Below are 27,291 nucleotides of genomic sequence, written 5' to 3'. Positions count from 1 at the left end.
CCAGGATATCTCACTGGTTTATTCGTAAGACTTCCAACAATAAGGCTAAGGAACACTCCCTCACATGCTAGTAGGAGAGACTACAATAAATGTAACCTAAATGGTGGATGGTAACCGAGACAGGTATGCCACATATGAGACACAGGAGAACGTACCAACTCCCATACAGGATAGATGTGAAGGAACTAAAAGAACTTCAGTGTCCCTACAAAACAGTGAGACAAAACCTCTAACTGCAGAATGAGTCTGGCTGTGTAGGTGGGGGGTTGGAGGGAAAGGGGAGGATACTGATCCAGTTTACGGATTCTTGGAAGACACTTTTGGGCTTTGCATTTAAAATGTGGTGTACACCGACCGGTTCTCTCCATGGGAGATGATATGATTATACTCCCTATAGATTCGAAGCTCACCACAACCATCCAGAAATACAATTTAAAGGATTACAGAAACATCCCTAACACCTTTTAAATGTTGAGATGGGGACCCCTGTTTGCACTTGTTATACCTGGTTTGTTATAGTTGCTTGAATTGAAATGTTTTTTTAATTACTGCTGAATAACCTCTTAATGTTGCCTATTACTTCCTGTATTGATTCATCCCTATTAGATTGAAATAACTTACTGATTAGACACATGACCTTTCAATATGCCGTGGGCGGAGAGAGACTCTAGGAGACCCAACTCTTGGCTGTGTCCTCCCACAAACCCACTTAGGTCAGCGCTGCATACCCAGATCTTTTCCGGACAGCGCTTTAGCAAGTTCTTTCTCTTGTGCCCTTAGTACCCCATTACGCTGCACACTCTAGCGGCAGCTCTCTAAACCTTCCACACCTTAAACATTTCCCTTTTACCTAGGGGCAAACTGCCCCGATACTACCCTCCCCGTATTACTTAGATTTCTTCTTATAATCTTTTAATTGACCCCCTCTCTAAGTTCCTCCCTCTCTCCCCCCCCTAATTCGCAAACATGAACACCCTAAATATAATCTCATTAAACACGAAAGGACTAAATACACCAGAAAAGAGGCGGATGCTTCTTAACGACATGAGACGCCTGAAGGTGGACGTAATCCTGCTACAGGAAACGCACTTCAGAGACAATACCACACCAATTCTTAAAAACAAATACTATCCCACTGTCTACCACTCTTCCAATGCACAAGCCAAATCCAGAGGGGTCTCAATCCTAATATCAACTAAAGTACCATGGACATGGCTAGAATCTAAAACAGATCCAGAAGGACGATATCTATTTTTAAAAGGCCTAATAGGTAATACAAAGGTGACCTTCGCAAACCTATACGCCCCTAATGAACATCAAGACACATTCATAATGAGACGATTAGACCAACTTATACTATTCACTGAAGGCCAACTAATTATAGGTGGTGACCTCAACACACCCTTAACCCCGACTGAGGACACATCCTCTGGCACATCCTCGATCTCAAGTACCTCACGCAAAAGGATACAAACGGCCTTACACTCGTCACAACTGATAGATGTCTGGCGTCTTTTCCACCCGGGGGAGTGGATACGTTCTTCTCTCGGCCCCACCAGTCGTACTCCCGTATCGACTATTTTCTAGTACCTCACAGAAATCTACAGGCAGTTCTAAACACCAAGATAGAATCTATCACGTGGTCCGACCACGCTCCGATAGGGATGAGATACGCCATTGCTGACCCACACACGACTCAGCGTCCGCCTTGGCGATTAAATGAGAGCCTACTGCAGGACCCGAAGGTCTGCGCAGATGTAAAGAAGGAGATCAAGCATTACTTTAAAGCTAATAGTACCCCTGGCAGTGACGCTGGTTTGGCGTGGGAAGCACATAAGACCGTGATCCGGGGCGTGCTTATTAAACATGGCTCCAGGCTGAAGCGTCAAAGAACAGAACAGCTAGCCACACTGCTCAGGAAACTACAGACATTAGAAACAAGACATAAAATGACTCCGACGAGGGAAATAGGGACCGAGCTTGACACCACCCGTGAACAGATCACAGACATACTACACTTCAAAGCAAAAGCAGCACTTCAGATCTGCCGGAGAAAACTCTATGAATCTGGTAATAAGTGTGGAAGGTTGCTGGCCCGGTCCCTACAGCAACAAAAACTAGCGTCCTATATACCGCGGATCGCAACTACCTCCGGAAGGACGGTGTCTTTACCCAAACAAATCACGGAAGAATTTAGAACTTACTACAATTCTTTATACAATCTACACACAACTCTGCCCACATCAGACAATACACCTGAATATATTACCGCGTCACTAATGCCAACCCTACCGACTGAGGCAAGGGAATCACTTGAGGAGCCCATCACACTAATAGAACTTCAATCGGCTATCAGTTCCACCAAACAGGGGAAAGCACCAGGACCTGATGGCCTGACCATTAATTACTATAAAACCTTCCTTTCCTCTTTAGGCCACTACATCACAAAATTATTCAATGACCTTGGCTCCGGCTCAAAATTACACCGCTCTACACTTCAGGCACAGATCTCAGTAATTCCAAAAGAGGGTAAAGACCCTACACAATGCGGCAGCTATCGCCCAATATCCTTGCTAAATACCGATTTGAAACTTTTCACCAAAATTATTGCCTCTAGAATACAACAACATTTACCACAGCTCATACACCTGGACCAGGTGGGCTTTGTGCCAACCAGAGAGGCCAGAGACAACACCATTAAGGTTCTGAACTTACTCCACATAGCAAATAGAGACAAAACGCCAAGTATCTTTCTTAGTACAGATGCTGAAAAAGCGTTTGATCGAATACGTTGGAAATTTCTGTTTGAAACATTGAAACATATCGGAGTAAGAGAAAAGCTGTTTAATTGGATATCCGCAGCATACTCGAATCCATCAGCTAGAGTCAGGGCTAATGGTGTTGTCTCGGGTTTCTTTTCCAATACTAAACGGAACCAGGCAGGGATGCCCACTCTCACCCTTACTTTTTGCCCTATCACTAGAACCCTTCCTGTGCCATGTAAGATTGAACCCAGATATCACAGGGATTGCAGTACAGAACTCCCAACATAAAGTATCTGCATATGCAGATGATTTGATGTTTTCTATTACTAATCCAGCCATTTCCCTCCCAAACTTAATGAAGGAGTTTGAGACCTATAGACATCTTTCTAACCTAAAAATAAATTTCAACAAATCAGAAGCCATGGGAATAGGGATACCACAGACTCAGCTCACACATTTCCAAAATAACTTCCATTTCAAATGGACAGACAAAGCCCTGAAGTACCTAGGCACTTACATCCCTCCAAAACTCTCCCAAATTTTCAAACTTAACTTCCCGCCCTTACTGAAAAACGTCCAAATACTACTCTACAGTTGGAAAAAGGGCCTACATTCGTGGTTTGGATGCTGTAATATACTAAAAATGATGATACTTCCCAAATTTTTATATCTATTACAGGCTCTACCTATACACATACCCGCAGCCTATTTCAGACAGGTACATTCCCTATTCTTAAATTTCCTGTGGGCAGGGAAGAAACCACGCCTCCCGAGACAAACGCTATCACACCAAAAACACCATGCAGGGTTGGCCATGCCGGAGATCAAGACATACTACCATGCAGTGCACCTGAGTAGACTTATTGACTGGTGCCGACATCATAAAACCAAGCTATGGCCACACTTAGAACAAACGCAATCTGAAATCCCCCTACATAGAGCCCCCTGGAGCTGCTCAACACTCCCCTCACAAATACGATCTCATCCATTGATTGGGACCACCACGAAAGTATGCGCACGCCTACTAACACAAACATCTCTCTCCACTAAGAACTCACCATTGAGACCCATAATAGGCAACCCACAATTCACACCAGGTATAATAGATCCTGCATTCCGCATGCTGAGAGACGCAGGGAGATATCAAGTCTCCCATTACAGCACTGGTGGAAGATGGGTAACACTGGCCGAACTCTCGGACCCGAACGGCCTATACCGTTTGGATTTCCTGAGAGCTAGCCAGCTTTCACATTTTCTTAGCAGTTTGGCCCCCCCAACTGTAACTGACCCACCCCACACTGCCTTCGAAGAAGTTTGTATGGAAAGCAGAGTGCTATCGCACACGCTATCTCTGACTTATAACTTGCTTATCACACCATCTGGGAATTATCAACACCCCAGCTTTGACAAATGGGAAAAAGACCTGAATTGCCACTTCACTGCGCAAACAAGATCACACATCCTTCAATTCATACATAAATCATCCATATGCACCAGGTACCAAGAAACCAATTACAAAATCTTTACGAGATGGTACAGAACACCAGCACTATTACAAAAATTTTTTCCTGAGACATCGAAATTATGCTGGAGATGTCAACAAGACACAGGCACGTTAATACATATTTTCTGGTCCTGCCCCCGGTTAAGGCCTTTTTGGGAGGAGGTTCGCAGGATAGTACAAAAGTTCACTGATCGCAACATTCCTGATGATCCGGCATACTTCCTCTTACACGCTACCGATACACCTGGTCGGATATACAAAAGGTCAATAGTACGACACCTACTTGACGCAGCTAAAATTTGCATTCCCCTTAACTGGAAATCCCCCAACCCGCCCTCCATTGCCAGCTGGCTTAGGAAAATAGACGAAATTAACAAACTAGAAGACCTGATCCTCACGAGTCAGAACAGAAGTGAGACATATTCCAAGACTTGGCAGCTATGGAACATGTTTCAATACTCAGAGGAGGGACAAGCCCTCCGGAGAGAGGAAACAGGTACTTAATCTGTGCTGGAATCATATAAATCACTAATCGATAGTCTGGTGAGTGATCTCAGCGGGACAAACTGAGGTCTTCATGTTCGCGATTTCCCCCCCTCCCTCCCTTCCTGTCTTTTTTCCTTTCTCCTCTCTTCTTCTTTCTCTTTATTCTCTCTTTTATGTTTGCTCTCTTGATCTACAGGAAAATAAGAAAAAGGAAGGAAGCAGGACACACAAAGGAACAATTTATGGGCCTTAAATATCTACCTCAACTAGACGACTGTATCACGATATTGTTACAATCCGAGAAAAATAGACAGCATTTATATTACACCTCATTCTAGGAGATTTTACACATTCTGAATCTCGGAATTATATCAACCTCATATTGCATTACATCACAAGAGGTTCTTGGAATATACGAAACTAAGTTTTCTTTACAATACCTATGTAAATGTTTGTATTGCACTGTTACAATGTTAAATACTGATGTATCGGTTCCTGTGGACCTGTTTCCTATGATAAATAAAAAGATTAAAAAAAAAAAAAAAAAATTTCCGACAACAAAATCCGCTGTCGGAAATTCCGATCGTGTGTACACAAATCTGCCGCACAAAGTGCCACGCATGCTCAGAATAAATTAAGAGACGAAAGCGATTGGCTACTGCCCCGTTTATAGTCCCGGCGTACGTGGTTTACATCACCGCGTTTAGAACGATCGGATTTTCCGATAACTTTGTGTGATTGTGTGTATGCAAGACAAGTTTGAGCCAACATCCGTCGGAAAAAATCCATGTATTTTGTTGTCGTAATGTCCGATCAATGTCTGACCGTGTGTACGGGGCAATAGACATATGAATCCCTTGCTACAATTTCTTTAGTAACAGGTTTCACTCTACAATAGTAGTGTTAAATCTTCACAGAGGCCAAAACTTTTATGTATACCACCTACTTGCTGCAGCTTCTAATGCACACTGAGAATCCCACAGTGTTCAGTGAAATCAGAGAGTATACGATTTCAGTAAAGGTTATGGGCCTGTACAACTGTGCAAGACTGAAGGTAATGCTTCAAAACATAACCTCTAACATCATTGGAATAACAGACTAAATAATTATGAAAACATACTATTTGGGGTGCATCAATACCAAGTATTTGTCGAGTATCGGTACTCGCGCAAATGCTCCCGATACCGAAAGCGATACTTTGCAGTGTGATTTGTGTCAATACAAATTGAATGGGCCAGCGGCCATGATTTGCCATTATCGGCGGAGACCGGGACACCTATGCAGATTTTGCATTTGGCCAGATATGTACTATGAGTATTAACATTTGAATAAAATGCTCACTAGATGGCGCTTTTCCCTACTATACACACGCACACAGGAGCACTGGGGGGGAAATTGCATGCGATTCGGACAGGAATTGCACCGCAAAGTATCGGTATCAGCAAGTACTTGACCGTCGATAAAAAGATAGTATCGGTGCAACCCTTATACTAATATCCAAAAGAACTGACCTTTTACTGGGAATTCAAATGGTTCCTGTGTCAGATCAGGACAGTCCACAACTTCAACTTGTACATCTTCATAATTCTTCTTTAGCCCGCTTTCCAGCACTAGAGCAATAAAAATAAGCAAATCTTAACATGTCTATCCATGGCTATGGTTTGAATTATGATGTGGTCACAGGGACAGGAAGCGAAAGGAATCTCCCTAATGGGAATAACAGAAACCCTAGAAAGGTTACATTCCATCTCCACTCTATCCACATTTGAAAAAAAAAAAAAACAATTACATTTGTTGAAATACTGTTTTAAAGGTGGACATAATCAAGTCTAAAAATGGTAACTTACCCGCTGCTATTTCTTCTAGGGCAGGGAGATGGAGGGCACAGCTCTCAATGTCTGCCATTCTTCCACCAGACTACAGTGTGACCAAACGTATAATATTAAGAGTTTCCAGAACAGGTCAAAGTTTAGTTTGTGAGTTTCAGACGGCTGTGAAAGGATAATATTAATGATTAAAATAGGTTTAAGCTAAAAATAAGTAGATGGTTTACTGATATGCTATCTGGCAAAAATAACTCAAAACGGTATTAAAGTGACACTAAAGCTACGCTTTTTTTTTTTTTTTTAACAAACATGTCATACTTACCTCCACTGTGCAGCTTGTTTTGCACAGAGTGGCCCCAAACATCCTCTTCTGGGGTCCCCCGGCGACTCTTGCAGCTCCTCCCCGCATTAGATAACCCCTAGGAGAAGCGCTCTCCCGGGGGGTTACCTTGGGGGCGCGCTCCCAAGTCATTCATTCGGTGTCCATAGAAGCCGAATGTATGACTCGGCCCCGTCCCCCAGGTCACTGGATTTGATTGACAGCAGCGGGAGCCAATGCCTGCGCTGCTATCAATCCATCCAATCAGGATCCAAGACACCGGCTTTTGCTGGTGTGTTCGTCCCTGGGACGAGATAGAGGGGGTACGGGTAAGTAAAATGGGGCTCAGGGGGGCTGTAGCATTACAGGAGGTTTCTCACCTCTATGCATAAAATGCATAGAGGTGAAAAACCTCAAAGGTGTACAACCCCTTTAAGCCCAAAACCAAAAATGTAATATATTGCATCTTACCAATCATTAGATGTGGAGGCTGCATTAGTTTTGTTCCTTTAGGCTTTATTCCCTCTGTTTTCACCTGGTAATTTGGCCAGTAACACACCTACTGTATTAGATTGCCCCCTCTCTGGATGAAGGGGAAACAGAGGCACCTATGGAGTGTTAGATGTACTAGCAGATTTAGATACACTAACAAATTGAAGCTTAACTCCAGATAACGCATTCTAAGCAGTTACAGCAACAGTTTCTTTTCTTTTTTGGGATTACGGTTTTACATAAACAAATAAAAGATGATCACTGTGTGCACCCCTTAGTCAGTGGTAAATGGTTTGGCTCAACCCTCTAACTGCTACATCTGCAGGAGAGCTTGTTCTGTTAAAAAACAACAGATTTACTGCCCAAGTCACCAGGCAAATATATATAAAATAAAACTAATGCAGACATCACATCTAAGAATTTGTAAGCTGTAATATAATAAATCTTTGGTTTTGTGTTTGATACTGCTTTAACATAAGAAAACTTGCAATTTATCAGAAAAGATCTGAGCAAACTGTAAAATAATTATGGCAAACAATATAGCAAGAAAAAACTTTTTATTGCTGTCATTATGATTGGAAATCTCAAAGGAAAACATGTTATCAGACATCTATAATTTCAGTATTTGTGTCTGCAGTACCTATCATAAGCTGGTATACAGTATCTCACAGAAGTGAGTAGACCCCTCACATTTTTGTAAATATTTTATTATATCTTTTCATGTGACAACACTGAAGAAATGACACTTTGCTACAATGTAAAGTAGTGAGTGTACAGCTTGTATAACAGTGTAAAATTGCTGTCCCCTCAAAATAACCTGCTGGCAACAAACCTGAGCACACCCCTAAGTGAAAATGTCCAACTTGGGCCCAAAGTGGCCACCATTATTTTCTAGTACTGCCTTAACCCTCTTGGGCATGGAGTTCACCAGAGCTTCACAGGTTGCTACTGGAGTCCTCTTCCACTCCTCCATGATGACATCACAGAGCTGGTGGATGTTAGAGACATTTGCGCTCAGGGCCAGACTGGACTGGCCAGAATAGAAACCAGCCCTGGAAAAAATTTCATACCAGCCCCATAGCATTATTATACCAGTCCAACATCATAACGTCATTTTCTTGTTCATGAAAGGGAAAACCATGCATTGTAAAGCACATTTAAAGAGTGTATTATATATAGAGAAGACAGATATGAAAGCACATAGGGCTTTATATGGGCAAATTCCAGGTAAATGTGGTCAATCATCAAGCGGAACCCCAGGAACTTTTGGAACATGGGGGGGTCCTGTTGACCAGAGACCACCTTCCGCAGAAAGAATACACTAAGGTAAGGGGCTGTGGGTTACTGATATAAGGGGGAAACCTTAAAATCAGTGCCCCCTTACATTATTGTATTCACTCCCCCCTTACATCAGTGATCCTCCCCTCAGACTGGCCTGTTGGTGCTGTCACTGACCTTGACTCCTCTCCAGGTGCACCGTGCAGGGCTCAGTCAGTCGGCACCAGCTTGGTGACTCTGGTTTTATCCTATAGTTTCCTCTCCACAGTCCATACATGTCTGACTTCTACCATGACCCTCATCCTGATGGCACTCCCACTCTTGACTCCTCTCCAGACTCCCTCAGAGACTGCAGACATGATATAAGACAAACGAGATGGTCAGAGGTTGCGGACATTATACAAGAGATGGTTAGAGGCTGCGGACATGATACAGGAGGCGTCAGGGGCTGCGGGCATGATACAGGAGATGGTTAGAGACTGGAGACATCATACTAAAGATGGTAAGAGACTGCAGACATGATACAAGAGATGGTCAGAGACTGCAGACATGGTACAAGAGATGGTCAGAGACTGCAGAGATGGTACAAGAGATGGTCAGAGACTGCAGACATGGTGCAAGAAATGGTCAGAGACTGCAGACTTGATACAAGAGATGGTCAGAGACTGCAGACTTGATACAAGAGATGGTCAGAGACTGCAGACATGATACAGGAGATCAACGCAGCCTCACCAGTGCCCATCAAATGCAGTCTCACTGCCCATCAAATGCAGTCTCACTGCCCATCAAATACAGCCTCACTGTGCCCATCAATGCAGCCTCACTGTGCCCATTAAATGCAGCCTCACCAGTGCCCATCAAATGCAGCCTCACCAGTGCCCATCAAATGAAGCCTCACCAGCGCCCATCAATGCAGCCTCACCAGTGCCCATCAATGCAGCCTCACCAGTGCCCATCAATGCAGCCTCACTGTGTCCATCAAATGCAGCTTTACTGTACCTGTGAATGCAGTCTCACTGCCCATCAAATGCAGCCTCACTGTGCACATCAATGCAGCCTCACTGTGCCCATCAATGCAGCCTCACTGTGCCCATCAATGCAGCCTCACTGTGCCCATCAATACAGACTGTCTGGATCACACAGCGGGCATGTTCCCCACTCTATTTAGATTTCATTATGGATATTTGAGAAGATTCCAATATTTTAACCCACCTCAGTGTCAATACTCATAATAGGCAGCACACAGAGTAAAGGCTCCTACACACTATAAGAAAAGCAGGCAAACAATCTCGTCAAAAGAATTTTTGGACGATTTTCGTATAGTGTGTACACAACTTTCGACAGCCGATTCCAAACTTTCGTATGAAAATTCTCGAAGTCATAAACTCCAAAATTTTTCTCGAACAGGAACAAAACGAACGATTTTCGTTAATATGTAGAGTTTTCGTACAAGAAAAATCAGAAAAGAAAGACTGCATATGATCAGAAACAATAAACAACAAAAAAAGCCTTGTCGTACGAATTTTCGTTCATCGGTTCCACTTTGCTGAGAAAAATTGGATGAAGGTTCACCCTATTATCTTATAGTGTGTACCCCACTTTAGTGTGCGTAGCCTATTGCATTATACACAAGAAAACATAAATTGCCTGTGGGACTTTATATGAGGCGCAACACACTCAAATGTAAAATCAACAAGGTGAAGATGTATTGGTAAATACAATTTCAATGGATCAACAGTAACATAATGCCATATAGTCAAGCAGATTAGTCAATATATACATATTAATTCTGTAGCCAGGTACAGTGTTACAAAGATCAATCAATAATAGGTGTGCACTTGCATCTATGTCACCCAACACGTTTCATGACATGACGTCACTTCCTCAGGGGTTGATGTACACACAATTGTCTAAAAAGTGGAAAATGTTTGGGAATATATGACATACAGATGTATTCTGTTAATGCAAACATTGGGTATTTACCAAGAGGGGAACTGTTCCTTCTACTGACACCAACTACTACTAACTATACCATGAGATGATTGAATGTGAAATTGCTGTTTCTACAACCTGACAGCAGGAACACAAGTTCAAACATTTGCTGTACACCACAGGTGTCAAACACAAGGCCCGTGGGCCGAATCCGGCCCTCCAGGCCATTTCATGTGGCCCTCGCACCTCTCCTGCAGCTGCATGTGAGCTCCAGTCCTCCTCTGGTCCTCCTCCAGACCCCTACTTTCTGCTTTCAAGCAATGCATCCAGCTTCTTCCCAGCAGCAGCATAAGGAAAGGGGTGCACTGTGATGTTAGAGAGAGTAGGGGATTCAACTTCTGATGGCGGGGTGGCTCTTGATATCTAATGTAAGGGGAGGGGATGCGCTGCATATCTAATCTTACAGATACAACCGGCCCTTTTGAGGACAATCATAATGCTGATGCGGCCCACGATGAAATTGAGTTTGACACCCCTGCTGTACACTGATCTATCAAAAGGCAAAGTGAGGAACCAGAGGGCTAGCTACTTCTGTACCGATACATGGTGCCTAAGGGAGCAACTAGGAGGGGAACATAAGTGTAAGATCTATTTGTCGTGATTTACCAACTGTGTTCATGTATTACATTTTGTATAAATAAAGCATCATTTTACTTTACTTGTTACTCTCTTTATCCTATTTAGTAGAAATATAGCAGATTAGTGGACAAATTATACATTCACAATTGTCCTCTGGTAAGAAGATTTGTAATTTGGCTGCTTGGTAGCTCCTAGGGCCCTAAGCGTAGGACTGCCTCAGTTAGAACAGCTGACAGTTAGGCAGAAGGAGACCCTCCCACTGTGATCTGCAGTGTCTGGGAAGGGGAGCATGTGATTCACAAATAATGGAGGATTTGGCTTAGTCACAGAGGGTAAAGGAAGTTAGTTGTTTAGGAGCCTTTTTCATCACATGGTAACCAGGTTGGGAATTGTCTTAAGCCCTCATAAGCAGCCTTTAGTTGTACTTGTAGCACTCTGGAGTTTAGGCAGGGTTGCTCTTAAATTCATCTGCCAAGTGATAGTTGCCTTGGCTAATTGCTAGCAGTTCAATTGATTTCACTCTAATTCTGGAATTGCTGTGGCCAGGTATCTGGGGACATTAGATAAGACAAGGGCATTGCAAGGACAGATTAGGAATGAATGGGGTGTCTCAGCCAATGGGCAGGGATTTTCTTGGGTCCCTTGGCCTGTTGGGAGAACCTATTTATTTGGGTGGAGTCAGGTGATCGGGGTTCTGTGCCACCTAGACGGCTGTCTGGATGGACATGTGTCTTATTCCCCCAGGCTTCTAGGCCAGAAACCTGAGGCCTATCCCGGGGGTATCTGGCTGCTAGGCTATCTGAAGACCTATCAAGAAGCAAGAGAGCAGCATAGGATTGGGACTGCGGCTTGCAGTCCAAGCAGAAGTGAAGGTTCTGCTGGCCAGAGAACCAGTCGTGGTCGGAGGTGGATGGGAAGCTGTTGCCACTAAGGGACCATCCACCTTACTACCAGGGACCACTGTGAGTAGCTGAAGCAAGTACCTGAGCAGTGTTCTCACCAACCGGAGACAGTGAAGAATTGGGAAACTTCAGCAGAGGTCAAGCCAGGGACCCAGCCAGTGGAGGTAATGCATGCAGAGCATTATTGTGTGCCAAGCCAGGGACCGAGCAGGCCAGTGGGGTGAAGCTTGAAGAGTGTCTGTGAGTGCCAAGCTAGGGACCCAGCAGGGACGCGGGGTTGACGCTTGGGGAAGATACTCAGTGAGAAGATTGAAAGAGCTCAGGAGATCCATTGGCAGTGGATCAGCGGGTCTAAGTGATAGACTGGGAGCTCAGTAGAGTGATGATCTAAAAAGGAGATTGTGGAGGAAATGAAAGAGTTCATTATAACCTTTGTTAGAAACTGTTCAAGATTGCTGCCATAGGAGACAGCGTTTCTACACATGCAGATGTGGTGTCCAGCTGGGTGCCTTTCCCTGCATGGCTGTCTACCTAGAGAAGTCTCGGAGTCTGCTAATTAACATTGAAACTACTAAAGGGTGTCCTGGCCCTAAACCTCTCTAGCACAGTTCTGTTCAAGAGAAAATAAATCTCTTTGAATTCAAGAAGTGTCTGGCGCCCATTAATCTACCTTACATTGTACCCACCATGCCTCATAACCCACTATACGCAGAAGGATGTCAGTTGTCCCTAACTCTGGAGGTCACCATTAGGTCTGGAGAGGCCCGGGACTTGGCTACATTTGGCGCCCAACGGTAAAGGCATTATCCTCGCAGCAGTTGCCCACAGCAACCTGCTACAGCTCCATCAGGATTTCGTCTGGCTCCGTGGGAAAGTGGCAAGTAACATCTCTACTTCTTATAGACTGTTATTATGTATTTTACAGCGTGGGGAAGAACCAACGGGTCTTATTGCTCATGGGAGAGTACCAGCCTGGTCTTTTGACACTTCCCGCTAGTGCTGTTAGAGTAAAAACAAGCTCCATTACAGATGGAGGAGGGAGAGGATAGAGAGAGGGAGGGAGGGGGAGAGGATAGAGAGAGGGAGGGGGGGGAGAGGATAGAGAGAGGGAGGGGGGAGAGGATAGAGAGAGGGAGGGGGAGAGGATAGAGAGAGGGAGGGGGGAGAGAGTGGAAAGAGGGGGGGTAGAGGATAGAGAGAAGGAGGGGGGGGATAGAGAGAGGGAGGGGGAGAGAGGATAGAGAGGAGGGAGGGGGAGAGAGGATAGAGAGAGGGAAGGGGGAGAGAGGATAGAGAGAGGGAAGGGGGAGAGGATAGAGAGAGGGAAGGGGGAGAGGATAGAGAGAGGGAGGGGGGAGAGGATAGAGAAAGGGAGGGGGGAGAGGATAGAGAAAGGGAGGGGGGGAGAGGATAGAGAAAGGAAGGGGGGGATAGAGAGAGGGAGGGGGGAGAGGATAGAGAGAGGGAGGGGGGGAGAGGATAGAGAGAGGGAGGGGGGGAGAGGATAGAGAGAGGGAGGGGGGGGAGAGGATAGAGAGAGGGAGGGGGGGAGAGGATAGAGAGAGGGAGGGGGGGAGAGGATAGAGAGAGGGAGGGGGGGGAGAGGATAGAGAGAGGGAGGGGGAGAGAGGATAGAGAGAGGGAGGGGGAGAGAGGATAGAGAGAGGGAGGGGGAGAGAGGATAGAGAGAGGGAGGGGGAGAGAGGCTAGAGAAAGGGAGGGGGAGAGAGGATAGAGAGAGGGAGGGGGAGAGAGGCTAGAGAAAGGGAGGGGGAGAGAGGCTAGAGAGAGGGAGGGGTGAGAGGATAGAGAGAGGGGGGGGGGATAGAGAGAGGGAGGGGGGAGAGATAGAGAGAGGGAGGGGGAGAGAGTGGAAAGAGGGGGGGTAGAAAATAGAGAGAAGTAGGGGGATAGAGAGAGGGAGGGGGAGAGGATAGAGAGAAAGAGGGGGAGAGAGTGGAAAGAGGGGGAGAGAGGATAGAGAGAGGGAGGGGGGAGAGGATAGAGAGAGGGAGGGGGGAGAGGATAGAGAGAGGGAGGGGGGAGAGGATAGAGAGAGGGAGGGGGGAGAGGATAGAGAGAGGGAGGGGGGAGAGGATAGAGAGAAGGAGGGGGGATAGAGAGAGGAGGGGGAGAGAGGATAGAGAGAGGGAGGGGGAGAGAGGATAGAGAGAGGGAGGGGGAGAGAGGATAGAGAGAGGGAAGGGGGAGAGGATAGAGAGAGGGATGGCGGAGAGGATAGAGAGAGGGAAGGGGGAGAGGATAGAGAGAGGGGGGAGAGAGAGGAAAGAGGGGGGAGAGGATAGAGAGAAGGAGGGGGGATAGAGAGAGGAGGGGGGTGAGGATAGAGAGAGAAGGGGGGAGAGGATAGAGAGGGGGGAGGGGGGAGAGAGTGGAAAGAGGGAGGGGGAGAGAAAAGAGAGAGGGAGAGGAGAGAGTGGAAAGGGAGAGGAGAGAGTGGAAAGGGAGAGGAGAGAGTGGAAAGAAGGAGGGGGAGAGGATAGAGAGGAAAGAAGGAGGGGGAGAGGATAGAGAGGAAAGAAGGAGGGGGAGAGGATAGAGAGGAAAGAAGGAGGGGGAGAGGATAGAGAGAGGGAGGGGGAGAGGATAGAGAGAGGGAGGGGGAGAGGATAGAGGGAGGGAGGGGAGAGAGGATAGAGAGAGGGAGGGGGTGAGAGGATAGAGAGAGGGGGGGGAGGATAGAGAGAGGGAGGGGGGAGAGGATAGAGAGAGGGAGGGGGAGAGTGTGGAAAGAGGGGGGGTAGAAAATAGAGAGAAGTAGGGGGGATAGAGAGAGGGAGGGGGAGAGGATAGAGAGAGAGAGGGGGGGAGAGTGGAAAGAGGGGGGGAGAGGATAGAGAGAGGGGAGGGGGGAGAGAGTGGAAAGAGGGAGGGGGAGAGAAAAGAGAGAGGGGAGAGGAGAGAGTGGAAAGGGAGAGGGGAGAGGAGAGAGTGGAAAGAAGGAGGGGGCGAGGATAGAGAGGAAAGAAGGAGGGGGAGAGGATAGAGAGGAAAGAAGGAGGGGGAGAGGATAGAGAGAGGGAGGGGGAGAGGATAGAGAGAGGGAGGGGGAGAGGATATTGAGAGGGATGGGGAGAGGATAGAGAGAGGGGAGAGGAGAGGATAGAGAGAAGGGCAGAGGAGAGGATAGAGAGGAAAGAGGGAGGGGGAGAGGATAGAGAGAGGGAGGGGGAGAGGATAGAGAGAGGGAGGGGGAGAGGATATTGAGAGGGAGGGGGAGAGGATAGAGAGAGGGGAGAGGAGAGGATAGAGAGAGGGGAGAGGAGAGGATAGAGAGAAGGGCAGAGGAGAGGATAGAGAGGAAAGAGGGAGGGGGAGAGGATAGAGAGAGGGGGGGGGGAGGATAGAGAGAGGGAGGGGGGGGAGGATAGAGAGAGGGAGGGGGGGGGAGGATAGAGAGAGGGAGGGGGAGAGGATAGAGAGAGGGAGGGGAGAGGATAGAGAGAGGGAGGGGAGAGGATAGAGAGAGGGAGGGGGAGAGGATAGAGAGAGGGGGGGAGAGGATAGAGAAAGGGAGGGGGGAGAGGATAGAGAGAGGAAGGGGGGATAGAGAGAGGGAGGGGGGGGAGGATAGAGAGAGGGGGGGAGAGGATCGAGAGAGGGGGGAGAGGATAGAGAGAGGGAGGGGGAGAGGATAGAGAGAGGGAGGGGGGAGAGGATAGAGAGAGGGAGGGGGGAGAGGATAGAGAGAGGGAGGGGGGAGAGGATAGAGAGAGGGAGGGGGGAGAGGATAGAGAGAGGGAGGGGGGAGAGGATAGAGAGAGGGAGGGGGGGAGGATAGAGAGGGGGGGGAGAGGATATAGAGGGAGGGGGGGAGAGGATAGAGAGAGGGAGGGGGAGAGAAGAGAGAGGGAGGGGGAGAGAGAAGAGAGGGAGGAGGGGAGAGAGGAGAGAGGGAGGGAGGGGGAGAGAGGATAGAGAGAGGGGGGAGGATAGAGAGAGGGAGGGGGGAGAGGATAGAGAGGGGGAGGGGGGGAGAGGATAGAGAGAGGGAGGGGGGGAGAGGATAGAGAGAGGGAGGGGGGGGAGAGGATAGAGAAAGGGAGGGGGGGAGAGGATAGAGAGAGGGAGGGGGGGAGAGGATAGAGAGAGGAGGGGGGGAGAGGATAGAGAGAGGGAGGGGGAGAGAGGATAGAGAGAGGGAGGGGAGAGAGGATAGAGAGAGGGAGGGGGAGAGAGGATAGAGAGAGGGAGGGGGAGAGAGGATAGAGAGAGGGAGGGGAGAGAGGCTAGAGAAAGGGAGGGGGAGAGAGGATAGAGAGAGGGAGGGGAGAGAGGCTAGAGAAAGGGAGGGGGAGAGAGGCTAGAGAGAGGGAGGGGTGAGAGGATAGAGAGAGGGGGGGGGATAGAGAGAGGGAGGGGGGAGAGGATAGAGGAGGGAGGGGGAGAGAGTGGAAAGAGGGGGGGGTAGAAATAGAGAGAAGTAGGGGGATAGAGAGAGGGAGGGGGAGAGGATAGAGAGAAAGAGGGGGAGAGAGTGGAAAGAGGGGGAGAGAGGATAGAGAGAGGGAGGGGGGAGAGGATAGAGAGAGGGAGGGGGGAGAGGATAGAGAGAGGGAGGGGGGAGAGGATAGAGAGAGGGAGGGGGGAGAGGATAGAGAGAAGGAGGGGGGATAGAGAGAGGGAGGGGGAGAGAGGATAGAGAGAGGGAGGGGAGAGAGGATAGAGAGAGGGAGGGGAGAGAGGATAGAGAGAGGGAAGGGGGAGAGGATAGAGAGAGGGATGGCGGAGAGGATAGAGAGAGGGATGGCGGAGAGGATAGAGAGAGGGGGGAGAGAGAGGAAAGAGGGGGGAGAGGATAGAGAGAAGGAGGGGGGGATAGAGAGAGGGAGGGGGGTGAGGATAGAGAGAGAAGGGGGGAGAGGATAGAGAGGGGGGAGGGGGGAGAGAGTGGAAAGAGGGAGGGGGAGAGAAAAGAGAGAGGGGAGAGGAGAGAGTGGAAAGGGAGAGGAGAGAGTGGAAAGGGAGAGGAGAGAGTGGAAAGAAGGAGGGGGAGAGGATAGAGAGGAAAGAAGGAGGGGGAGAGGATAGAGAGGAAAGAAGGAGGGGGAGAGGATAGAGAGAGGGAGGGGGAGAGGATAGAGAGAGGGAGGGGGAGAGGATAGAGGGAGGGAGGGGAGAGAGGATAGGAGAGGGAGGGGGTGAGAGGATAGAGAGAGGGGGGGAGGATAGAGAGAGGGGGGGAGGATAGAGAGAGGGAGGGGGGAGAGGATAGAGAGAGGGAGGGGGAGAGTGTGGAAAGAGGGGGGGTAGAAAATAGAGAGAAGTAGGGGGGATAGAGAGAGGGAGGGGGAGAGGATAGAGAGAGAGAGGGGGGGAGAGTGGAAAGAGGGGGGGAGAGGATAGAGAGAGGGGAGGGGGGAGAGAGTGGAAAGAGGGAGGGGGAGAGAAAAGAGAGAGGGAGAGGAGAGAGTGGAAAGGGAGAGGGGAGAGGAGAGAGTGGAAAGAAGGAGGGGGCGAGGATAGAGAGGAAAGAAGGAGGGGGAGAGGATAGAGAGGAAAGAAGGAGGGGGAGAGGATAGAGAGAGGGAGGGGGAGAGGATAGAGAGAGGGAGGGGGAGAGGATATTGAGAGGGATGGGGAGAGGATAGAGAGAGGGGAGAGGAGAGGATAGAGAGAAGGGCAGAGGAGAGGATAGAGAGGAAAGAGGGAGGGGGAGAGGATAGAGAGAGGGAGGGGGAGAGGATAGAGAGAGGGAGGGGGAGAGGATATTGAGAGGGAGGGGGAGAGGATAGAGAGAGGGGAGAGGAGAGGATAGAGAGAGGGGAGAGGAGAGGATAGAGAGAAGGGCAGAGGAGAGGATAGAGAGGAAAGAGGGAGGGGGAGAGGATAGAGAGAGGGAGGGGGGGGAGGATAGAGAGAGGGAGGGGGGGAGGATAGAGAGAGGGAGGGGGGGAGGATAGAGAGAGGGAGGGGGGGAGGATAGAGAGAGGGAGGGGGAGAGGATAGAGAGAGGGAGGGGGAGAGGATAGAGAAAGGGAGGGGGGAGAGGATAGAGAAAGGGAGGGGGGAGAGGATAGAGAGAGGAAGGGGGGGATAGAGAGAGGGGGGGGGGAGGATAGAGAGAGGGGGGGAGAGGATAGAGAGAGGGGGGGAGAGGATAGAGAGAGGGGGGGAGAGGATAGAGAGATGGAGGGGGGAGAGGATAGAGAGAGGGAGGGGGGAGTGATAGAGAGAGGGAGGGGGGAGAGGATAGAGAGAGGGAGGGGGGAGAGGATAGAGAGAGGGAGGGGGGGAGAGGATAGAGAGGGGGGGGAGAGGATATAGAGGGAGGGGGGGGAGAGGATAGAGAGAGGGAGGGGGAGAGAAGAGAGAGGGAGGGGGAGAGAGAAGAGAGGGAGGGAGGGGGAGAGAGGAGAGAGGGAGGGAGGGGGAGAGAGGATAGAGAGAGGGGGGAGGATAGAGAGAGGGAGGGGGGAGAGGATAGAGAGAGGGAGTGGGAGAGTGTGGAAAGAGGGGGGGTAGAAAATAGAGAGAAGTAGGGGGGATAGAGAGAGGGAGGGGGAGAGAGTGGAAAGAGGGGGAGAGAGGATAGAGAGAGGGAGGGGGAGAGGATAGAGAGAGGGAGGGGGGGAGAGGATAAAGAGAGGGAGGGGAGGGAGGGGGGAGAGGATAGAGAGAGGGAGGGGGTGAGGATAGAGAGAGAAGGAGGGAGAGGATAGAGAGAGGGGAGGGGGGAGAGAGTGGAAAGAGGGAGGGGGAGAGAAAAGAGAGAGGGGAGAGGAGAGAGTGGAAAGGGAGAGGAGAGAGTGGAAAGAAGGAGGGGGAGAGGATAGAGAGAGGAAGGGGGAGAGGATAGAGAGGAAAGAAGGAGGGGGAGAGGATAGAGAGAGGGAGGGGGAGAGGATAGAGAGAGGGAGGGGGAGAGGATAGAGAGAGGGAGGGGGAGAGGATAGAGAGAGGGAGGGAGGGGAGAGAGGATAGAGAGAGGGAGGGGGTGAGAGGATAGAGAGAGGGGGGGAGGATAGAGAGAGGGAGGGAGGAGAGGATAGAGAGACGGAGGGGGAGAGTGTGGAAAGAGGGGGGGTAGAAAATAGAGAGAAGTAGGGGGGATAGAGAGAGGGAGGGGGAGAGGATAGAGAGAGAGAGGGGAGAGAGTGGAAAGAGGGGGGGAGAGGATAGAGAGAGGGGAGGGGGGAGAGAGTGGAAAGAGGGAGGGGGAGAGAAAAGAGAGAGGGGAGAGGAGAGAGTGGAAAGGGAGAGGGGAGAGGAGAGAGTGGAAAGAAGGAGGGGGGAGGATAGAGAGGAAAGAAGGAGGGGGAGAGGATAGAGAGGAAAGAAGGCGGGGGAGAGGATAGAGAGAGGGAGGGGGGAGGATAGAGAGGGAGGGGGAGAGGATAGAGAGAGGGAGGGGGAGAGGATAGAGAGAGGGAGGGGGAGAGGATAGAGAGAGGGAGGGGGAGAGGATAGAGAAAGGGAGGGGGGAGAGGATAGAGAGAGGGAGGGGGAGAGGATAGAGAAAGGGAGGGGGGAGAGGATAGAGAGAGGAAGGGGGGGATAGAGAGAGGGAGGGGGGAGGATAGAGAGAGGGGGGGAGGATAGAGAGAGGGGGGAGAGGATAGAGAGATGGAGGGGGGAGAGGATAGAGAGAGGGAGGGGGGAGAGGATAGAGAGAGGGAGGGGGGGAGAGGATAGAGAGGGGGGAGAGGATAGAGAGGGGGGGGAGGATAGAGAGGGAGGGGAGGATAGAGAGGGAGGGGAGGAGAGGATAGAGAGAGGGAGGGGGAGAGAGGAGAGAGGGAGGGAGGGGGAGAGAGGAGAGAGGGAGGGAGGGGGAGAGAGGATAGAGAGAGGGGGGGAGGATAGAGAGAGGGAGGGGGGAGAGGATAGAGAGAGGGAGGGGGAGAGTGTGGAAAGAGGGGGGGGTAGAAAATAGAGAGAAGGGGAGAGGATAGAGAGAGAGAGGGGGAGAGAGTGGAACGAGGGGGAGAGAGGATAGAGAGAGGGAGGGGGAGAGGATAGAGAGAGGGAGGGGGGAGAGGATAAAGAGAGGGAGGGGAGGGAGGGGGGAGAGGATAGAGAGAGGGAGGGGGGAGAGGATAGAGAGAGGGAGGGGGGAGAGGATAGAGAGAGGGAGGGGGGAGAGGATAGAGAGAGGGAGGGGGGAGAGGATAGAGAGAGGGAGGGGGGAGAGGATAGAGAGAGGGAGGGGGGAGAGAGTGGAAAGAGGGGGGGTAGAGGATAGAGAGAAGGAGGGGGGATAGAGAGAGGGAGGGGGAGAGAGAGTGGAAAGAGGGGGGGTAGAGGATAGAGAGAAGGAGGGGGGGATAGAGAGAGGGAGGGGGAGAGAGAGGATAGAGAGAGGGAGGGGGAGAGAGGATAGAGAGAGGGAGGGGGAGAGGATAGAGAGAGGGAGGGAGGGGAGAGAGGATAGAGAGAGGGAGGGGGTGAGAGGATAGAGAGAGGGGGGGGGGATAGAGAGAGGGAGGGGGGAGATGATAGAGAGACGGAGGGGGAGAGTGTGGAAAGAGGGGGGGGTAGAAAATAGAGAGAAGTAGGGGGGATAGAGAGAGGGAGGGGGAGAGGATAGAGAGAGAGAGGGGGAGAGAGTGGAAAGGGGGGGGGGAGGATAGAGAGAGGGGAGGGGGGAGAGAGTGGAAAGAGGGAGGGGGAGAGAAAAGAGAGAGGGGAGAGGAGAGAGTGGAAAGGGAGAGGGGAGAGGAGAGAGTGGAAAGAAGGAGGGGGAGAGGATAGAGAGGAAAGAAGGAGGGGGAGAGGATAGAGAGGAAAGAAGGAGGGGGAGAGGATAGAGAGAGGGAGGGGGAGAGGATAGAGAGAGGGAGGGGGAGAGGATATTGAGAGGGAGGGGGAGAGGATAGAGAGAGGGGAGAGGAGAGGATAGAGAGAGGGGAGAGGAGAGGATAGAGAGAAGGGCAGAGGAGAGGATAGAGAGGAAAGAAGGAGGGGGAGAGGATAGAGAGGAAAGAAGGAGGGGGAGAGGATAGAGAGAGGGAGGGGGAGAGGATAGAGAGAGGGAGGGGGAGAGGATAGAGAGAGGGAGGGGGAGAGGATAGAGAGAGGGAGGGGGAGAGGATAGAGAGAGGGAGGGGGAGAGGATAGAGAGAGGGAGGGGGAGAGGATAGAGAGAGGGAGGGGGAGAGGATAGAGAGAGGGAGGGGGAGAGGATAGAGAGAGGGAGGGGGAGAGGATAGAGAGAGGGAGGGGGAGAGGATAGAGAGAGGGAGGGGGGAGAGGATAGAGAGAGGGAGGGGGGAGAGGATAGAGAGAGGGAGGGGGAGAGGATAGAGAAAGGGAGGGGGGAGAGGATAGAGAGAGGAAGGGGGGGGATAGAGAGAGGGAGGGGGGAGGATAGAGAGAGGGGGGGAGAGGATAGAGAGAGGGGGGAGAGGATAGAGAGATGGAGGGGGGAGAGGATAGAGAGAGGGAGGGGGGAGAGGATAGAGAGAGGGAGGGGGGAGAGGATAGAGAGAGGGAGGGGGGGAGAGGATAGAGAGAGGGAGGGGGGGAGAGGATAGAGAGAGGGAGGGGGGGAGAGGATAGAGAGGGGGAGGGGGGGAGAGGATAGAGAGGGAGGGGGGGAGAGGATAGAGAGGGAGGGGGGGAGAGGATAGAGAGAGGGAGGGGGAGAGAGGAGAGAGGGAGGGAGGGGGAGAGAGGAGAGAGGGAGGGAGGGGGAGAGAGGATAGAGAGAGGGAGGGGGAGAGGATAGAGAGAGGGAGGGAGGGGAGAGAGGATAGAGAGAGGGAGGGGGTGAGAGGATAGAGAGAGGGGGGGAGGATAGAGAGAGGGAGGGGGGAGAGGATAGAGAGAGGGAGGGGGAGAGTGTGGAAAGAGGGGGGGGGGGTAGAAAATAGAGAGAAGTAGGGGGGATAGAGAGAGGGAGGGGGAGAGGATAGAGAGAGAGAGGGGGAGAGAGTGGAAAGAGGGGGAGAGAGGATAGAGAGAGGGAGGGGGAGAGGATAGAGAGAGGGAGGGGGGAGAGGATAAAGAGAGGGAGGGGGGAGAGGATAGAGAGAGGGAGGGGGGAGAGGATAGAGAGAGGGAGGGGGGAGAGGATAGAGAGAGGGAGGGGGGAGAGGATAGAGAGAGGGAGGGGGGAGAGGATAGAGAGAGGGAGGGGGAGAGGATAGAGAGAGGGAGGGGGGAGAGTGGAAAGAGGGGGGGTAGAGGATAGAGAGAAGGAGGGGGGGATAGAGAGAGGGAGGGGGAGAGAGGATAGAGAGAGGGAGGGGGAGAGAGGATAGAGAGAGGGAGGGGGAGAGAGGATAGAGAGAGGGAGGGGGAGAGAGGATAGAGAGAGGGAAGGGGGAGAGGATAGAGAGAGGGAAGGGGGAGAGGATAGAGAGAGGGAAGGGGGAGAGGATAGAGAGATGGAAGGGGGAGAGGATAGAGAGAGGGAGGGGGGAGAGAGTGGAAAGAGGGGGGAGAGGATAGAGAGAAGGAGGGGGGATAGAGAGAGGGAGGGGGAGAGGATAGAGAGAGGGAGGGGGGAGAGGATAGAGAGAGGGAGGGGGGAGAGGATAGAGAGAGAAGGGGGGAGAGGATAGAGAGAGGGGAGGGGGGGAGAGAGTGGAAAGAGGGAGGGGGAGAGAAAAGAGAGAGGGGAGAGGAGAGAGTGGAAAGGGAGAGGGGAGAGGAGAGAGTGGAAAGAAGGAGGGGGAGAGGAGAGAGAGGAAAGAAGGAGGGAGAGAGGAGAGAGAGGAAAGAAGGAGGGGGAGAGGAGAGAGAGGAAAGAAGGAGGGGGAGAGGAGAGAGAGGAAAGAAGGAGGGGGAGAGGAGAGAGAGAGGGAGGGGGAGAGGATAGAGAGAGGGAGGGGGAGAGGATAGAGAGAGGGAGGGGGAGAGGATAGAGAGAGGGAGGGGGAGAGGATAGAGAGAGGGAGGGGGAGAGGATATTGAGAGGGAGGGGGAGAGGATAGAGAGAGGGAGGGGGAGAGGATAGAGAGAGGGGAGAGGAGAGGATAGAGAGAAGGGCAGAGGAGAGGATAGAGAGAGAGGGGCAGAGGAGAGGATAGAGAGAGAGGGGCAGAGGAGAGGATAGAGAGAGGGGGGCAGAGGAGAGGATAGAGAGAGGGGGAGAGGAGAGGACAGAGAGAGGGAGACCACCTAATTTGCCTAATTAAAGAGCCGCCTCTGCTGTTCACCAAATATTGTGAATTACAAATGTGTGCTCTGTGGAGTTAAGGACGCTATGCTGGAAGCCAGTTCACTCCTGCACAGAAGTTGTTGCTAGTGGAGAACATTTCTGTTGGCTGTACTGGACTGAATGCTGCCGGCAGATACAGGGAGTGCCCACTTGAGCCATGCTGGCTGGTGTTTGAAATTGCCAGCGTGCCTCCCTCTGAAACGTAACCTGTTGACGTGACGTTCAGCAGGTTTGTTCTTCAACCAACGAGGAAATCTTTCTCAGTCCCTGGCTGTTATGCGGACAGACTGGGATTACCACTGCAAGGGGACTTCTGTTCGGAGGTGCGGTCCCTTGCACCATGGCCTGGCTGCTTGTTACCTGAATGTAGCCGTGCCTCCTGTCCCCGGAGTTACCTCTAAGAAGAAGGGAAACTGCTGGGAATTGTTGTTCCACCCTGAGTGAAAATATTGATGGACTGTGAAACGTCATGGACACTGGGGTGTTTAGCTAGTTAGGTAGAAAGACCTGTGGCAAATTCTCACCTTACCTTTGAACGATGGACTGATCAATGTACCAAGATTGTTTCCTATGCTGGTCACCAGGTGGCGTGAGCGGCGCCAACCTGAGTGAACCTTTATTCCTATTATGAGTATATCTGATAGAACATGCTAGGGAAAGTTTCTGTAGACTGGGTGTTGAAAGGGGTGGCATTCTCGGATGAGAATGGGGCCCACTTTCATATATATGTGTGTAGTTTAGGCATAATATAGGGTGTACTTACACTGTTATGCTGTTCTCGGCTGAGGACAATTAACCACTTGGTTCACTTATGTACTGTATAAATTACACTGTATTATCATAGGGATAGGATGCATTTGCATTGCTGTTTATTTTCTATTTCAGGTGTTCCTGCATCATTGCTTCTTCCTTGGACGAAGAGAGAGTGACCTGACATGGATGATAACACTAATTGTTCATGCTCTTTATTACTGTATATATTAGGTAGATAGTTAGGATAACGGCTACTGTTTATGTTTTCCCTTAACTATTTGGGTGGACCAATGCTGCATCCACCTAGAGGAATATATATTTTTTTTTTTTAAAGAACCCATACTTCTCTTTTAAGGTAAAAGGACTATGGAAGTGGTGCCCCCCAAAAAACAAGCAAAGGCCTAGTCACCAATATTGCCTGTAGGCTTCTTCCAGCTATCCCTTTTCCCCAATACTAATTTACCATGTATTTTTACATATTCTGTCAGTGGCCACCCTGAATCAGTGCTTTGTTTCCTTTTAAGAGGTGGGTATAATTAGCATTTCTACATCCTCCATATAAATTAGGTGGACGAGATGTCCATGGTTTCCAGGGACAGTCCCGCATTGGGTTGATTGTCCCTGCCTGAAACGCATCCTCAATCTCATTTGTGGTTCAAAGGTGGCACCCGTGACCATTTGCCAGTTGCAATAACTGTTTGGGGACTGCAGGGCAATCACTATTTGCCACACCCCCACCTGTCCACCAGCCCTAATACTTCTCAGCATTGCTGTTCTTGCAATTTCCTAGATTGAAGCTACAAACTATGGGTGGCTGTAGTAAATAATAGCTGTGCGATTTGGCTCAGGGAGTGGGACTCCCACAGTCCCTAAGGTAAGTTTTAAGCAAAGGGGAAGAGGGCTATAGGTTGTAGAGATTTGCAAGCAGTGTAAAAAGATAGCTGCAAGAATAAGCAGTGCTAGGTTGTATGGGGGGGGGGGGCTAGAGAGGTGAACAGTGCTGAAAGAGACCTTCAGGGTGGGAGTGTAGGAAGAGACTTGCATTGGATGAGTGCAGGGGTAAGCAGTGCTGATAGAGACTTGCAGCGGTGAACAATTCTGGAAAAGACACAAGGGGGGGAGTGCAGGTTGAGCAGTACTGAAAGGGACTTGCAGGGGGAGTGCAAAAGTGAAGAGACTTTTAGGGCATGTGTGCAGGGGTGAGCAGTGCTGAAAGAAACTTGCAGGAAGGAATGCAGGGGTGAGCTGTCCTAGAAGAGACTTGAAAGGGGGAGTGCTGGAAAAGACTTGCAGGGGGAAGTGCAGGGGTAAGCAGTGCTGGAAGAGACCTGCAGGGGGAGTGCAGGAGTGAACATTGCTGAAAGAGACCTGCAGGGGTGAACAGTGCTGGAAAAGACCTGCAGGGGGGAGTGCATGGGTGAGCAGTCCTGGAACAGACATGTAGGGGGAAGCAGTCCTGGAAGAGACTTGCAGGGGTGAACATTGCTGAAAGGGGCCTGCAGGGGGGGGTGCAGGAAAAGACTTGCATGGGATGAGTGCAGGGGTAAGCAGTGCTGGAAGAGACTTGCAGGGGGAGAACAGAGATGAGCACTGCTAGAAAAGACTTACGGGGGGGGTGCAGGGATAAGCATTGCTGGAAGAGAGTCGCAGAGCATGAGTGTAAGGGTGAGCAGTCCTGGAAGAGACTTGCAGGGGCAAGCAGTGCTGGAAGAGACTCGCAGGGCATCACCACAAGGGTGAACAGTGCTGAAAGAGACCTGCAGGGGTGAACAGTGCCGGAAAAGACCTGCAGGGGTGAACGGTGCTGGAAGAGACCTGCAGAGGGGAGTGCATGGGTGAGCAGTCCTGGAAGAGACTTGCAGGGGGGAAGGGAAGGCGTGACCAGTTTTGGAAGCATATGCAGAAGTTAGCAGTGTTGCAAGAAGGTGCGAGAGGATGCAGAAATAAGCAGTACTGCAGCGGCTTGGGAGTAATTAAAGGACGGTTGTTCTAATAATAATTCTTACGTTCTTCCTTGATCAAGCAAACTTTGCTGAGGCACTATGCCCAGCCTTTCTTCCGAAAATATTACCTGCCGGGACATTCTTTTAGTACACATGTGAGCCATGGTTTTATGCATTGCTATGTGCAACTCATACTTTTGGTGCCCTCCAGCAGACCAGCACAGTATAGCTTACTCATAGCAACTTTATTGCTGGGTGGCAGGGCTGCAGAGTGAAGATCTTTTGATCCAGGAGGAAGGTAAGTTGGTGGGTTGCATTTAAAGGGGTAGGGAATTGATTAAGGACTAGTTTACACTTGCTTGAAAACATGGCTTCGGATATGCTTTGTTAAAACTCTGAACGCCAGTCAAAGCTCCTGTCACTAAATAAAATGGTTAACTTACAGTCCTGTTTACACCTTGCTTTTGCTTGGTGCTTTGGTGGGGCTTTAGTGGAGCTTTGATGAGGTTTCAGGCGAGCACCACTGAAGCGACATGGGGTATAATTTTTGAAGCAAAGCAAAAGCAAGGTGTAAACAGAACTGTAAGCTAACCATTTTATTTAGAGACAGGAGCTTTGACTTCAGAGAGCTTTAACAAAGCCTGTCCAAAGCCTTGTTGAAGCCTTGTTAAAGCCAAAGCAAGTGTAAATGAGCCCTAAAGGACAAATATACCAAAGGTGCAGATGTCCTTTACGTACTGCACCCCCCACCTCCCCCTTGCACTGTATGTCATGATGTTTTTGTTGGTGTGGTTAAAAGTGGGTATGGTCATCTTTTTATTTTATATGTTTTCTCTATTCTACAATGTAATGCATCTAATTGCCATATGATGTGCTTTGTTATACAAGTAAGATACTGTATTCCTTCTGGATTTTGTATGCCCAATCCTTGATTTTTGTCTTATTCCCCTTTTCTTTGCTCAATAAACGTTGGTTTGGAAAAGAAGTGGGTATGGTCCTTGGGGTGACCCTGGATTTAATTTTACTATATATGAATGAATAAACTATACTGGGCAGCCCAGTGGTGTAGTGATTAGCACTTTCACCTGGCAGCAAAAGGATCGCTGGTTTGAATCCCAACCATGACACTCCCTGCCTGGAGTTTGCATGTTCTCCCTGTGCCTGCGTGAGTTTCCTCCGGGTTCTCCGGTTTCCTCCCACACCCCCAAGACATGCTAGTAGGTCAATCGGCTCCTGTCTAAATTGGCCCTATGTGTCTGTATGAATGTGAGTTAGGGACCTTAGATTGTAAGCTCCTTGAGGGCAGGGAGTGATGTGAATGTAC

The 27,291-nt window shown here is 50.2% G+C and overlaps 1 protein-coding gene across 2 annotated transcripts in view; it reads right to left on the bottom strand.

The window, feature by feature from the left end:
- The window catches only part of LG02H11orf54 (linkage group 02 C11orf54 homolog), a 43,667-nt gene that overhangs the window by 15,604 nt on the left and 772 nt on the right, over window positions 1-27,291 (bottom strand). Inside the window, exons 2-4 of one of the 2 annotated variants that reach the window (XM_073615082.1) lie at window positions 8,848-9,019; window positions 6,603-6,746; window positions 6,267-6,365 (exon numbers count right to left, since the gene is read on the bottom strand). In XM_073615082.1, coding sequence (XP_073471183.1) covers window positions 6,267-6,365; window positions 6,603-6,660 — 157 coding nt within the window. In that variant the 5' untranslated portion in view covers window positions 6,661-6,746; window positions 8,848-9,019. The remainder of the gene's footprint in view (window positions 1-6,266; window positions 6,366-6,602; window positions 6,747-8,847; window positions 9,020-27,291) is intronic. The other variant, XM_073615081.1, reaches the window with a different exon arrangement.

This window comes from Aquarana catesbeiana, linkage group LG02 (genome assembly GCF_042186555.1).
Source record: "Aquarana catesbeiana isolate 2022-GZ linkage group LG02, ASM4218655v1, whole genome shotgun sequence".
Taxonomy (NCBI): domain Eukaryota; kingdom Metazoa; phylum Chordata; class Amphibia; order Anura; family Ranidae; genus Aquarana; species Aquarana catesbeiana.
Note: the sequence above shows the minus strand (reverse complement) of the source record. Positions and strands in the feature narration are given on the sequence as shown.